Source organism: Cynocephalus volans, chromosome 5, assembly GCF_027409185.1.
Source record: "Cynocephalus volans isolate mCynVol1 chromosome 5, mCynVol1.pri, whole genome shotgun sequence".
In the NCBI taxonomy this organism is placed as follows: Eukaryota; Metazoa; Chordata; class Mammalia; order Dermoptera; family Cynocephalidae; genus Cynocephalus; species Cynocephalus volans.
This window is the reverse complement of record NC_084464.1, coordinates 23,698,430-23,713,479: the sequence shown is the minus strand read 5'-3', so window position 1 is coordinate 23,713,479 and position 15,050 is coordinate 23,698,430. Positions and strand designations below refer to the sequence as shown.

The window sequence follows — 15,050 nt, the reverse complement described above, 5'->3', positions numbered from 1 at the left end:
TAATGGCTACAGAGTTGAGGAAGCTGTCCTGTCACTAGACAGAGGTGAGGGTTGCACCACATGAGAAATGTACTTGATGCCACTGAATTGTAATTTTGAAAATATTAAAACACTTTATTTTATACAAGGGATATAAGTGAAGAGAAAAGATGATAAAATTTGAGGAGAGGCAGGACAAAGACAAAAACAAGGACAAGCACAGTGGCAGGGAAGGGGAAGGACAGCTCTGGAGTGGGGACTGGTGAGGGTGTTTGTGGGAGCTCTGGAGCTGGGGCTCGCCTGGATGCTGGTGTTTCTTCTACTCTGGCTCGGGCTCTGGATCTTGCTCAGGCTCTGGCTCTTCCTTGGGCTCTGGCTCTAGCTCAGGATCTTGCTCGTGCTCCAGATCTAGCCCTGGATTGGCCTCTGGATCTTTCTCCTGCTCTTTCTCTGGCTTGGGCTCTGGCTCTTGCTCTGAGTTAGACTCTGGCTCTTGCTCTGTATCTGGATCTAGCTCTTGCTCTTTCTCTGGCTTGGGCTCTGGATCTTGCTCAGGCTCTGGCTCTGGAAGTGGAGGTGGAGCTGGAGCTGGAGCTGAAGATGTCTTTAGCCCTTGGGGCAGTTGTTCAGCCTGGGCAGAAGCTGGAACTGGAGGGACAACAATTGAAAATATCAACATGAGTTTCTATGTCTCTTCCAATGACACTGTCTTTCTGAGAAGCCCAAGTCCAGAGACCCAGCCTCAGGAAGTCTTTCCATACTGCAGAACACTGCATGATTGTTCTGAGTACTCAGTGCCCCTGTCCCCAGCCTGCTTCTGGAAACTCTGCTCTGTGTGGCCCAGCCCAGCCCCCTCCCCAAACCCTCACAGGCACCCACCCTCTTCCTCCTCACCCTCAGTCTCCGCCTCACTGGGCTCCAGGTGCTCCAGCTTCTCCAGCTGGGCCAGAAGAAGATCAGCCTTGCGCTCCACCTCGGAGCCTGGCAGATTGATGTGTACATATGCCAACAGAAACTTCAAAGAAGGACATTCAGGAGGCTCGTGGAAGTCAATGGAATAGAATTCCAGCCAGATCTTTAGGATGGAGGACATGGCGCTGGGAGGAGACAGGTGGGCAGCAGCATCAGAGGCCTGGCCTATCCCTCTATGCTGCCCTCCCAGGGCTCCCCTGAGTGAGCTGCCGTCTTGTACCCTCTGCCCCTGCCTGTCCATAGACCAGCCCCTCCAATGTCCAGTATGACAGCCCTGGCAGAGATGGGCCTGGCAACCAAGGAGGGGCTGGGAAAAGCCTCCATGGGGGGAGCCTTCAATTTCCCTGCAGGGAAATCCTGAGCCCTCAGCCCTGTAGCAGGAATCATAAGATGTGTGGGAGCCAGAGATCTGCCAGCTCCCCCATCTACAGGCTCCCATACACCACACACAGTTCTGTGGAGATGGGAGCCCCTCCATCTGGACCCAAACCCTACTTACGCTTTTAGCTGCTCCAGGGGTCCGCCATCCCCATGATAATCCAAAAGGATGCTTCTGTACCTAGAGGAGACCAGGGCGGTGTCACATCTACCATATGGTGGCACTACCTGCTCCTCACGTATGTTGTGGTTGACTGACCTCTTACTAGAATGGAAACCCAGGAGGGCAGGGAATGTAGTCTCCTCGGTTCACTGGAATATAGTCAGTGCCCAGAAAGTCACTGCGCATAGTGTGACTTCAAATATGTTTGTTGAAGGAATGAACCCCAACCGACTCCTCCCAAGATATCTGGGTGCACCTGAAGCCCCTCTGCCAGCCCCCGGTCTCCCTGCTTTGAATGCTCCTAGAAGCCTACAGATAGGATCTCAAATGTGAAAACAGTGAAGCCCAAGTCAACGAGGTCAGTGAGGGTGTGACAGAGACTTCCTCGTGGGGGGGCAGGAATCCTGAATGAGGACGACCGTGGCCCCTCCAGCAGAACTTTCCACAGGGCTGGACTCAGGAGCAGCACTTTCCATGGGGGACCCACTGGAGCTTGTTCCTGTTACCACCCACCGAACACAGGTGGAAGGTGAGGCTCAGAGGGGTGTGGTGACAGTCCCAAGACTCACAGCTGGGAGGCGGCTGAGTGACACTGTGTGATCGAGAGACAGAGTGCTCACCTGAGGAAAAGCAGATCCAGCGCCTGCTGGGGAGTGGCGAAGTTTCTGTAGTTTAGCAGAAACGTGTGCACATAGGCGTCATTGCCACGCATCACAGTGGGCACCAGGTACTCCACCCACATTTGCAGGGTGCCTGCCGGAAGAGGCCACAACATGTGGGTGGCATCTGGGCTTAGGGACGACTTCTCTTCACTCTAGGATAGGACAGGGAAGAGATACACAGTGACAGCACCGTGAACACCCAGGACGGAAGGGGCTGGAGGCCAGTCTTAACCCCAGGGAGGACATGAGAAGTGAGCCTGAGGGTCCAGGGTTAATGTACAGGGTGGTGGTTGCCACCCCGGCTGTCCCCTTTCACCCTCTGGCCATGACCTGAGGTGTGAACACACCAGGACCAGCAGGTTTATAAACACCCCACCCTCTGCCTCTGCCCAGGGAGGTTGTCCCATGTCCCCATTCCCCCCACACGCAGGAGGAAGGTGTGCGGTCACCCAGGGAGGCTCACAGTGCTGGCCTGGCCTGGCCCGCCCTCCCCTGGGACACCTGACATTACCTTTGGGGACCTCCTGCCAAACGGCCACCGGAGTCCAGGGCGAGGGCTGACCCAGCGCCGGAAGCAGCGGACAAGCCTCTCAGCACAGGGCTGCCTGGGGCTACTGCCCCGGGACCTCGGGATACAGCACAACATCTCACTCTGCCTGTGGCCAAGTGAGCTGGGGAAGGGGCTGTGTATAGAATGTGGGTGCCAGGTTACCGAGTTCGGAGTTCTGTTGGGGTCTGTTCTCAAGGAAGTGAGGTCACTTCCTGGTACCTCATTTCCTGAACCCCTCCTCTGTGTACAAGACTGCAAGTGCCCCTCTGGGTACCTGACTGCTGACCCTCCTTCCCCATGACCTCTCTCTGTTGCCCACACTTCCACCAACACTGCCTGACCGCACCCCTGTGCAAGGCCTGGGTGCAGCCAGCTTCACAGCTTGGAGGAGATTCATGTAGGTTCAGCCCCAGCACCTCCTTCTTATCACTTATGTGACCCTGGACAAGCCACTGTGATTCTCAGGACCTCCCCAGTCTCCCCTTCGGCACAGTCATGATCATTCTAGCATCTCCTTCCTAAGGATGTCATCAGGGATGTGTGAGCAAACATCCGTGAAACCTATGACCGGTGTCACATGTAGCTAATGAACAAAACTAGAGATAAAAATCCATGATGGTGTGGAAGGTAGCATGGAATACGACTGACCGGTCTGGTTTCTGCCACTGTGGTTAACATAAAATGTTTGATATTTACTAAAGAAATCTGTTTACCTTCATAACTGTATAATAGGGTCATTAAAGACAATAGATACAGTCGTTTAAAAGTAATAAAATTTAAAACAAAGTGTATTTAATTTAAAATTGAATTGCCAGCAAACGGGTGTCCTAATGAACACTTGTGCCAACATAAGCTCTAACCAAATTAAGAGACATCATTTGTATCACAGGAAACTAAATCAGCAGTGAGACCCCAAAAGGCACTTCCTCTGGTGGGGATACAGTCATTGTCACAGATGACCTGGCTGATGGAATTAAGTCAGGACAAGTGAGATTCAAGATTCTTCTTAACTTAAATGAATATGGAAAAGCAGGCGAATGCTGTCAAGATTTGAGAAGTTGGAAAAAAAAAAAGAGTCAACAATAAAAAGGAACCTCCAATGAAGTCAGCAAGTTAAAAGGAAGAAAAGAGTCTGGGGAGCATTTTGAGGGTAGAAATAGATCTTGATCTCTGGTCATTGTAAAGAATAAGAACGTTTATGTCCTATCAGCTATCCATCTATTTAAATGATTTTTTTTCTCAAAGTTTCTCTACCAATTTATAAGATTGAAGCGGGGGAGGTGATAGAAAATGAAGTGGGAAAAAGTCTTATCACATGTGTGATCTGGTCATTTCTGAAACAAGTGACATTTTAATTGTTGGGAGATCAGTAGCTAATATAGTGAGTCGTATTTTATGGGGCCACACTTCAAAAGCCACTCACCTCTGTGAATTTAATCAGCCAGAGCATGTGTAATATGGTGTCCATCTAACTCCTAGTTAATCTGACAAAATGTTTAAGGAAAACATCAAATTGTGTTGTGGTTCCAAAGGCAAACCTTTTCATTATACCTCGTTGTCAATTTCTCTTTTATCTTCCCTCATTCTCGTGAGTGCTGTAGAGCTCCAAGCCAACCCTTCATTGCAGACCTAAATGTCTGTAAAAAGGACAACAGAGCTAAGCCTGGTACCCACAGAAGTAACTAAGGACTTCAAGGGAGCAGCCGGGTCTTGCTGCAAGGTAAGGCTCTTGCATCTGGCTTTTCCTCTGATGTAAAATGTTAAATGATGACATCAATTGTATTGCCCCACTCGCCTGGTGGGGTTTTTCTCCTGTGGGACTCTTGAGAGAAACAGTTTTAGCAGGTCTTAATAAATAATTTTGTCGAGAATCCTATGCCAAAATAGGATGGTTAAAAACTCTAAATGCAGAGCTGCTGGAATTTCTCAAAACAGAGCATCAGTAGGACCAGTCTCAGCCCCCAGCAGACAATGAGGCAGCCTGCACCGTGCAAATGAGACCAGGCTTGAGATGGGATGAATCTATCTTCTTTTCCTACTTGTCTGACACTCGCTTTGAGGAAGGTTGTAAATGCAAGAGAGACTGTGGCATACTTCCTCAGACTGGCATTTCTGCCCCTAGTCACCATTCGATTATCTTCCAAATCGCTGTGTTTCAGAGAGAGAAAGATTTTTTATGGCTTGCTGACTTGAAACAACCACAAGAGCCAGCGAAGAGATGGCTAAGTGGCCAAGCATAGTAATTCCATTGGTAAATGACAAAATCTTTGTGTGTATGACATTTCCAAAATTCCTACAAAAGATGAATCTAAAATACAAAATGTCAGAGGATGAAGAAGTACATCGAGGACATTTTCAGGGAGAGGGAAGAGAACTACTAAGAGATGAGGTCACAAAAATATACATAGTGTTAAAAACTGCATCAAGTCTGTCGGGAAAGGCAAAGGCTGGCGATAGCTCCAATGATAAAATGTGTTTTTGTTCCTGCCAAACAGAACCCAAAGTATCTTGGACTAGTTGATACAGCAACCCCAAATTTTCTTCCCCTGTGTCAGAAACAAATGAACAAAAAATAATTACCTCCTGCCACAGTCAAGGAAAATTTACTCTTTCGCAGCTTGACAAAATGTCACTGAATTACATCTGTCCCTTGCTTTCACCTAGCAAAATTCTGGCTCCCCAAAGGAATATGCTAGGCTATTTCGTATTCAGTGAATATAAGAAAAGTACAAAATTTAGGATGAAAACAAAAACAAGAAAAGCACCAAAATATAGAAAACTTGACAAGAAAGAGAAGTCATCTGAGGCGTTTTGCTTCCGGAATAAAAATGCTGTTGCTCAAAGTCTGCTCATTCCACTGGGCGCTACCCAGTAGCATCAAGTTTTCCCACTAAGCACACAATTCTGCTGCCGGTCACTCTCCTGGCAGTTAGCGGGAGACTGACAGGTAAAAAAGCAAGTTTTCAAGCAATGCAATTCTGTAATAAAAGAAATAAACTCACAAAAACACATACATGTGCATTGTGTATGTAATTGATATGGGGACATTTAAGATATTTAATTCATTCCATTTAAAATACAAGTCTAAGATAGGTGCATCTCTATACTTACACTGTGAGTGGGAGAAGTGGGCTTCCATAAAAAAGAGAGAGATGATCATTGCCTTGGATTGAGTGTCTCCCCAAAACTTGACCCCCACTGTGACAGTGTTGAAGAAGTTAGGAAATCCTATTATGGTCATTGAAAGGTGGGGCCTTGAAGACGTGACTAGATTGCAGGACCATGCCATAGTGAATGGATTAAAAATGGTGGTCATGGGCATGTCTCGGAGGGCTTTAAAAGGAGAGTGAATGAGGAGGTTAGTCTCCCTCTGTTTCTCTGCCTCCACCATCTTGCAATGTGAGACCCCTGGGTCACTGTCACCACTTGTATTCCTTGGACTTCAGACGTCCCAGCCTCTGAAGAATAAGCAATAAATTCTGTTTTCTTTATAAATCACCCAGTTTCAAGTATTTATGTTATAAGCAACGGAAACAGACTAAGACAGTCATCTACTCCTGTACAAAAAGAACTGAAAGTCATACAAGGCCCCATTCATTGAGAAGCCCCAAGTCTGCAGAGGAAATGCCCACTTTACACATCTGTAAGCCTACGCTGCTAACAGATTTCTGAATGAGGGCACAATGTTATAGCATCAAGGGTGGCTTACCTTTGACATCAGGCTGGGCCAGGAGACAAACTCCTGAAGGTTAAGGTGAAAGAGTTGCTTATAGGTGTTTGAGAAGTCTCCTGAGGGAGTAGGGCCAAAGGTGTATCACTCCAGATGTCGCAGTACCATTTCCAGATACTATCCCTTAGATCTTGCTCCAAATAATTCCCCATCTTGACATCGGTTTTTCTCAACTGTGAGGTGAAGGGGGTCAGACACAATGAGTTAACTGACAAGTCTAAGGCTCAGTCCCCTCATGGAAAATAAGGTAGTAATAATTCCCTTGTTTGGGTCACTGTGAGAATCTTGTTAAGGGAAATTCAATTATGGACTCCAGACTTAGGCTCATAACTTTTGAGCATCTTTTTGAAAGATTTTGAGTAATTCCTTGGTAAAGGCATTTGGAACATATTGATTTCTGACATTTATCCTGGAAATATTTCAGATGGAAAACATTGCCTCCTTTGTTGATAGTATTCAGCAATAGCCAATAGGCTTAATTCTTTGTAAAAAATGTGCCAAAAAATATGCCTTTTGACTCATGGTTCTGGCAGGTGATGAACTAAGGTAAGAGTTCGTGTTATCTCACTCCACCATCCTGCCAGAACCAGGAGTCAAAGGCATATTTTATTTTTAGAATTTGTTCTATAGACACCTGGGAATCTAGGTAAGATATGAGCAAAAGGTGTTTCCATGCATAAACACTCAAGAACAAAAGGCATCTTCTTGAGTACCAGAAATAAAGACAAGATTAGAAACCAGAGAGGGAAGTGGGTAACCTGAGGCTGTGGCTACCAAGGAGAGGGGAGAACAGACTCTCAATCTCATTGATCTAAAGGTTTGGATTTTTAGTGGCCATTCAGGATATGAATGAGGCCTTGGGACCAGCAGGTATAGAGTGTTGAAAGACAGTCTCCTGCATAAATGTAGGATACTCAAAGTGTGTCTAAAAGGCATAGACTACACACAAAAAAATCTGTCCATTAGATAAAGATAAAAGATGTAGATAAAAATCTCTATTAGAGAACTAATAAGAAGTTTATCTTCCTCCAAACTCTGTTCAAAATTGTAATTCTAAAAATCTTCAATAGAATTCCTATGATGGAAAAAAAATATATAGTAGTTGAAATTAAAAATTCAAAAGGTATATTACACAAAGATTAGACCCTCTGAGTAGAAAACTAATGAACTAGAAGCCAGATCTGAGGAAACTTCTTAGACTGCAGCACTAAGAGATAAAAAGATGGAAAAAGTGAAGTGACTTGAACAGACAGAGAAGAGGAGGTCTAACACACCTCTTATACAATTTCCAGAAGTGCAGAATAGAGGGAAGGAGAGAAAGACATTACGTGAAGAGATAACAGCTATGAATCTCTCAGACGCATCGGAAGACGTGAACGCTCAGATTAAGGGAACAGAAATTCTGAGCAGGACAAAGTTAGACTAATGCACGTGGACACAGTATAATGCTACTGCAGACAGAGTCAGCAGAGGACTGAAGACAATTGAACAACACATTCAAAATTCTGAGAGAAAATTAATAAAACATATTACTCAACCAATCTATCATTCAAGAGTTGGGGCTGGGGTGTTGCAAATCAATAGAAACATTATTTGACTAAGAATATTGTTATTAGTTTCCTAGGACTTCCATAAGAAAGTACCACAAACATAGTGGCTTAAAACAACAGAAATTTGTTGTCTCAGTTCTAGAGGCGGGAAGGTCCAAATCGAGGTGTTGGGGCACCAGGCTCCCTCCAACGGTGCGGGGGTCTGTGCCTTTCTCCCGGCTTCCGGTAGCGCCAGGGGTTCCTTGTCCTGTACACGCGTCCCTCCAGTCCTCATCTCCACGTGGTGTTCTTCTTGTGTGTCTTCATGTCACCTTCCCTCTGTGTGTGTCTGTCTCTGTCTCCAAATTTCCCTTTACCAAAAAAAAAAAAACAAAAAACCCACTGGTCATACTGGATTAGGGCCCATACTGATGACCTCATCTTAACTTAGTTAAATCTGAAAAAAAAAAAAAAAAAAAAAGGTCGCGCGCGCGGCTTGGGGCGGTGCTGTGCAGCCCAGGCCGCGGCCAGCTCCACCCCGGGACTGTCCAGCGAGCGCAGCGCGGCGGGAGCCAGCATCCACCGCGACCCCGGAGCAGCAGCAGCAGCAGCCACCGCGACCCCGGAGCAGCAGCAGCAGCAGCAGCCACCGCGACGCCGGAGCAGCAGCAGCAGCAGCCACAGCGACCCCGGAGCAGCAGCAGCAGCATCCACCGCGACCCCGGAGCAGCAGCAGCAGCAGCCACAGCGACCCCGGAGCAGCAGCAGCAGCAGCCACAGCGACCCCGGAGCAGCAGCAGCAGCAGCGACCCCGGAGCAGAAGCAGCAGCCGCAGCGACCCCGGAGCAGCAGCAGCAGCCACAGCGACCCCGGAGCAGCAGCAGCAGCCACAGCGACCCCGGAGCAGAAGCAGCAGCAGCAGCGACCCCGGAGCAGAAGCAGCCGCCACAGCGACCCCGGAGCAGAAGCAGCCGCCACAGCGACCCCGGAGCAGAAGCAGCAGCAACAGCGACCCCGGGGCAGAAGCAGCAGCAGCAGCGACCCCGGAGCAGCAGCAGCCGCCACAGCGACCCCGGAGCAGCAGCAGCAGCAGCGACCCCGGAGCAGAAGCAGCAGCAACAGCGACCCCGGGGCAGAAGCAGCAGCAACAGCGACTCCGGGGCAGCAGCAGCCGCCGCAGCGACCCCGGGGCAGCAGCAGACGCCGCAGCGACCCCGGAGCAGCAGCAGACGCCGCAGCGACCCCGGAGCAGCAGCAGCCGCCGCAGCGACCCCGGAGCAGAAGCAGCCGCCGCCGCCGCCGCCGCCCGCGGAGCACAGCCGAGCCGGCCAAGGCGTTGTCGATGCCGCTGAACAGAGGGAAGGAGGAGGACAAAGAGCCCCTCCTCGAGCTCTTCCTCAAGGCTGGCAGTGATGTGGAAAGCGTAGGAAAACGCCCCTTTTCCCAGAGGCTCTTCATGATTCTTTGGCTCAAAGGAGTTGTATTTAGTGCCACAACTGTTGACCTGAAAAGGATGCCTGCAGACCTGCAGAACTCGGCTCCTGGGACCCACCCGCCATTTATAACTTTTAACAATGAAGTCAAAACGGATGTCAATAAGATCGAGGAATTTCTTGAAGATGTCTCATGCCCTCCCAAGTACTTAACGCTTTCACCAGAACACCCCGCATCAAACACTGCTGGAATGGACATCTTTGCCAAATTCTCTGCATCTATCAGGAATTCAAGGCCAGAGGCTAACGAAGCACTGGAGAGGGGTCTCTTGAAAACACTGCGGAAACTGGATGAATATCTGAATTCTCCCCTCCCTGATGAACTTGATGAGACTACTATGGAGAACATTAAGTTTCCTACACGTAAATTTCTGGACGGCAATGAAATGACATTAGCTGATTGCAACCTGCTGCCCAAACAGCACATTGTCAAGGTGGTGGCCAAAAAATATCGCAACTTTGATATCCCAAAAGGAATGACTGGCATCTGGAGATACTTAACTAAGGCTTATAGTAGGGATGAGTTCACCAATACCTGTCCCAGTGGTCAGGAGGTTGAAATAGCATATAATGATGTAGCCAAAAGACTTACCAAGTAAAATAGCACTTACGAGAGAGCTATCTTTCTGTCTTCCCCTAAGAATATGCTTTTCCTAACAGACTGCTCTTATTCCTATAAAGTAGAAATTGTATTTTGCATGAACATGCAGTTATTCAAGATTAGGGCCAAGGATAGACAAGGTATAGTCGTTATCTTAAAATGTACACTCCTAAGCAGTATTATTGTAAAATCCTTTTACCCTGCCTACCTCCCATATCCTCCCCCCTCTCATTTGGAGACCCTCCAACACAAACTTCACTGCAGAGGTAGTTTGCCATCTCTCTGGAGCCCTCGCCGTTGTGTCCATTCACTGTGTATAGAAGGCAGAACTTTTGAGGTGCAATGTTTAACTGTTAAAATAGTAGCCATGACTTCATCAGTCACCCCCAAACTGGTGCATAATGCATGGTACAAGGAATACTTATGGTTTTTTTTTTTTTTGAAATTTTGTAATATTTAGTAAGAGTATATGAAAGGATTGCTACTGTATCAGAAACAGTCTATCCTGGGTGTATATTAAGGGATATTACCACCAGAGAAGAGCCTTCTACAAAAAGTCACTACAGATTTCGCTATTTTGCTTTGTAGATAGATTTTTACTTTTGCCTAAAAGCATTTATCCACACCAATTGTAACACCTGACACTATGTAGAAGCTAAAAGTTTAGAGGGAGGGGTGTATTCTCAAGTTCTTCCTCAAGCATTTTATCCTTACAAGAGAAACTGATAGGTACCTGATACTCTGTCTAAATGTATTGTGTGTTACGTGTATTTTGCCCAGTGCCATTCATTTGGAACATTATTGCTTTCTTTCCTCATTTTAAAAAGCTCCTTTTTAGGTAAGCATACACCTTGCTGTTTATACATCTTAGGAGCAACACTACATAAACTGATATTTACTTGATTTAGCTCTAGCAGTACAGTGTTTAGTAATGTAGAAGTTAACACATACAGAAATTAACCTATGGAATGTAGGGTGGGTTTCTCAAAATATCAAGTAAAATTTTGTTTCTAAAGCATGTTTAATGTAGATGACCCAAAGAATACATTGTCCAGGTGGCCAACTTTCCCGTCCCATCCCCATTTACTGTTGAGACTTTGCGTAGAGGATTATTCACTCCTTGTGGAGTAAATGATAGTTGTGTTATGGTGAGTGCATATTAACAGTTTTGCCTGATCTCAATTACTGCTCTTCCTCAAGTTAAATTTTCTACGGCCACGTTGGAGAATATAACCCTGCATGGTTTTTTTGTTTGTTTTTGAAATCAAAGTCCCAAACCAGGAATTATTTGTGCTCTAACAAGGGAGAATGAACTTGGTGATTAAAAAATAAAAGTTTTCTATGTATGTAATTCATCTTTAAAAAAAAACCAAAAAATGGACTTTCTAAGTACTAAAAGAACTGTGGTTGTGACTCTAATACATTTTGGGTAATTTTTTGTACCTAACTTGTTTAAGAAGTGTTGTTTCTCATAGGCTGATTAGGCTGTTTTTTGAAAGTTTAAGTATATTGCTTTAAAATGGCAGTACTTTCCCCCCTTTGATGTGCTAGCATTTAGTTAGCACTGGCTTTGTGGAAGCAGCCTGACTTTTATCAGCATACTGCATTTTTTACCTATCAGTAACTAGCTTAGGATAGAAACATAAGAAAAACTCTATGTTGTATCCATTTGGCTCAGGGAGATTCCTTTCCCTTACCTTTTCTAGAACTCCTTATTGCTGATCTAGAGTTTGAGCACCCATGTTTTTGTAATTAAATGTTGGGTGATGATGTGTCTGGTTCCAGGAAGAAGCACCCGCTAGTTATCTACTGACAGATTGTGTTGCAGTAGCTTCAGGGGGTGCAAGTGCCCTGTCTGCACTGGTGCGGGGACAAGCTTCTCACGCTTCACCTACTTTTAAATCGTGGCAACTTGGCCTTCAGGTGATATTGAACCTTGCCTCATAGATTAAAGTACAAGAAAGACTCAAGAGGAGGGTGTCTTTCTCCTAATGAATGGTGGGCTGAGTGGTGCAGGACAGAGGGCTGACAGAGGAAGGAGCTCCAGTTCTCAAAACAGAGTGGCAAACAATACATTCTGAGCCTCAGTTGTGAAGTGTTTTCACTTTGGGTGTTTATTCTATTGTTTTTTATTTATCCACTGATTACAGTTGGCTGTCCCTCTGGATGTCCAAGGAAGTCAGGTCTATTATGATTTTGATGAAGGCAGAATTATTTTTCTCTGTAGAAAGACAGATTTTATTACTTTACGAGGGAAGTTATTCACGTGAAATTGAGTTTGGCAAATGGACGAAAGCTAGTAAGAAGGATGATCCTACAACATGCTTTTACCCCATTGTATATTTGTGGAAAGATCATGGCTTAAAATCTTGAGATATTTGGGACATTCAAGTTTTCTTGGCAGTTTGTGTAGCATATGTATTAACATGGAAATCATCTGGTTTTATTCCTGCAACTAAGGAATCATTTCCCCTTTCGTGTTTCACTTCAGCGAGGAGATCTGGATGGAAGGTCTCATTATTTTCCAAGGGATTTTGAAAAATCATTGTATTCAACCTTTGGAAAGCTCTCTACTATTCCACTTAATGTAACTTCCCTTTTTTGATACAGATGCAGGTTTTCTATACGGTTCTGTTCTCTTCTTGTGCTAGGATTATTAACTTTTGTGATAGAATTCAAATAAGATTTTATTTCTTGGTAACTGGCTTTCACAACTTATCTTTAAACCCTTGAGCAATATGTGTACAATTAAGAGATTTCTGACATTTATTCTTATACTAAGTGGATAAACTCTAGAATTTAGGCATTTTCACTTTACTTCTGCTGTGTTTCGATTCTCTCCAGAGTTGCACGTAGATAGCTTTTATTTCTGTGCATTTACAAAACCCATTTAGAAAATATCTACAAAGTAAAAAAGAGAGGAAATAGAAATGTATTTTTTTCAAGAACATTTTGATACACATTTCATGACGTTTACTGATTTATCAGTTTCTTACACTGCTTATAATCAATATTTAATTCAAAGAGAGGGAAGCATTCATTATGATATACATGGCTTTTTAAACTCCTTCCTTTACGATTTATTGCGGTTGGGGCCACCAAAAGTATATTTCTATCAGGAAAAAAATTTTCAACTCCTCTAGCCATAATGTTGAACAGAATTGGAATATTTTCTCTAGAATTTTCTTCAGCAGGCAAATGAAAGCTTAGAGTACTTGTATTTTCTTTTCTCTCTCTGGAACATCAATACCAGTATATTGCTGGCAGCTATTGTATTAAAAAAATAAAGTATATTTTCACTATCCAAAAAAAAAAAAAAAAATCTTAAAAAACAAAGCCTATTTCCAAATAAGGTCACATTCTGAGTTATTGGGGGTTAGGATTTCATCATCTATTCTATTGGGGGACACAATTCAACCCACAACAAATACACCCTTAGCAGAACCTTGCTAAAGGAATTAACAGCGAATATCTTTTAAGATCAAGGAAGAATGCAAGAACTATGACATCTTTATTTTTTATAAATTTCCATTTTTGAATTGTTTTATAATTTTACAAAGGAATATTAAATACACAATATGCCTTTTTATCCAATTTTAAGAAAATATTAGGCAATTAAGAACATTTGAATAGCAAAAGAAAGAACAAATGATCATATAATTTGTATAATTAAATGATTATTTCTCCAACTAATTAGCTTCATAAAAACTCAACTAATTAACTCAAAGTCAAGGGTTGGGGCTAGGGCATCTTTACGTTTCATAAGACATACATACCACACTTTGGGAACCACTGGCTTAAACCATTCATATATGTGTGCAAGTGCAAATCCATCTTGTTGATAATTAGCAAGATGAAAAGTGATAGAAAACATTACTAAAAGAAAACACTAAGTTAGAAAAACATTATTATAGGAAAATTGTACAGATCCTTTAGAAGTTTGGTGAGAGATTTCACTATTTCTTCATTAGTGCTTGATTTCTAATACATTAATGTGAATAATAGTGTTTGGCTCATAACAGCAGTTCAATAATTTACTAGATGCATGCATGCATGAAGGAATGAATGAATGAATGACACAGATCAGAAATGGCATCCGCGTACCAGCTCCTGGTAATTTGTGAAGGCTGCTGGAGGGCTCCATAGAGAGAGATCATGAGCTCTCTTCTGGGCTCAGAGGGATGAGAGCTATAATTGATTAGTGATGTCTGCCACTGGCACATGTGGGGCAGACAGCTGGCCACTGTGCCAGGCCATTTCCACCAGAAACAGATGTGCAGCACCTGGGAGCTCTAGGACAGGTGAGGAATGGGAAAGCTGGTGTGCTGATGACTCCAAGATTCTCCACCCTGGCCTCACCACCTGGATGCAAGACCTGAGGGCACACACGAAGAACAGTCCTCTGTTATGGTCCTCCTAATCGTGATCCATGCGAACCAGCTGGGGACGTGGTATTTTTCCATCCTGGCTTTGAATGGCTTGTTCCCCGGGCAACGGCAGGGAAGCACTGACCACCAGAAGTAACTGGAAAGCCCAGGAAGTTATGCCTAAATCATTGCTCTTGGCCAGAAGTATCGATAATCCCTCAGACATCACAGGCAATCTACCACCCAGGGCTACCAGTCAGTCCCACGAGGACCCAGCTGTCACACAGACACCCCAGCCAAGAGTGGAGTCACTGCCAGTGATGGAGACAGGACCACAGTGATGATTAGTACATCAGGCACAGAGCCAGGGACCTGACCCAGGTGGGTCCTATTCAAGACCATAGCATCAGTGACTTCAGGTGCCCAGACATGGTCCAGCCACCCACCAACCGCTGCCCTCTGCAAAGGCCGTGTGCTCTGAGACCCTTCCAACCCCAAGGATTGGACTCTATACCCCAGGACTTGGCGCCACTCCAGCCAGAGCTGTGTGAGGCCACTGTGGAGACAGAACACAGCCCCCTAGTTCAGAGGTTTGCTGTCGTCCCCACCTTCCACTTGCCCTCCCT

At 45.1% G+C, this 15,050-nt stretch overlaps 1 protein-coding gene across 1 annotated transcript; it reads left to right on the top strand.

Moving 5' to 3' along the window:
* Positions 1-9,302: 9,302 nt before the first annotated feature.
* Positions 9,303-10,055, top strand: LOC134377580 (chloride intracellular channel protein 4-like). Its single transcript, XM_063096076.1, has one exon. It carries the CDS (start codon positions 9,306-9,308, stop codon positions 10,053-10,055), a length of 750 nt encoding a protein of 249 aa, XP_062952146.1. The 5' UTR covers positions 9,303-9,305.
* The last annotated feature ends 4,995 nt before the right edge of the window (positions 10,056-15,050 follow it).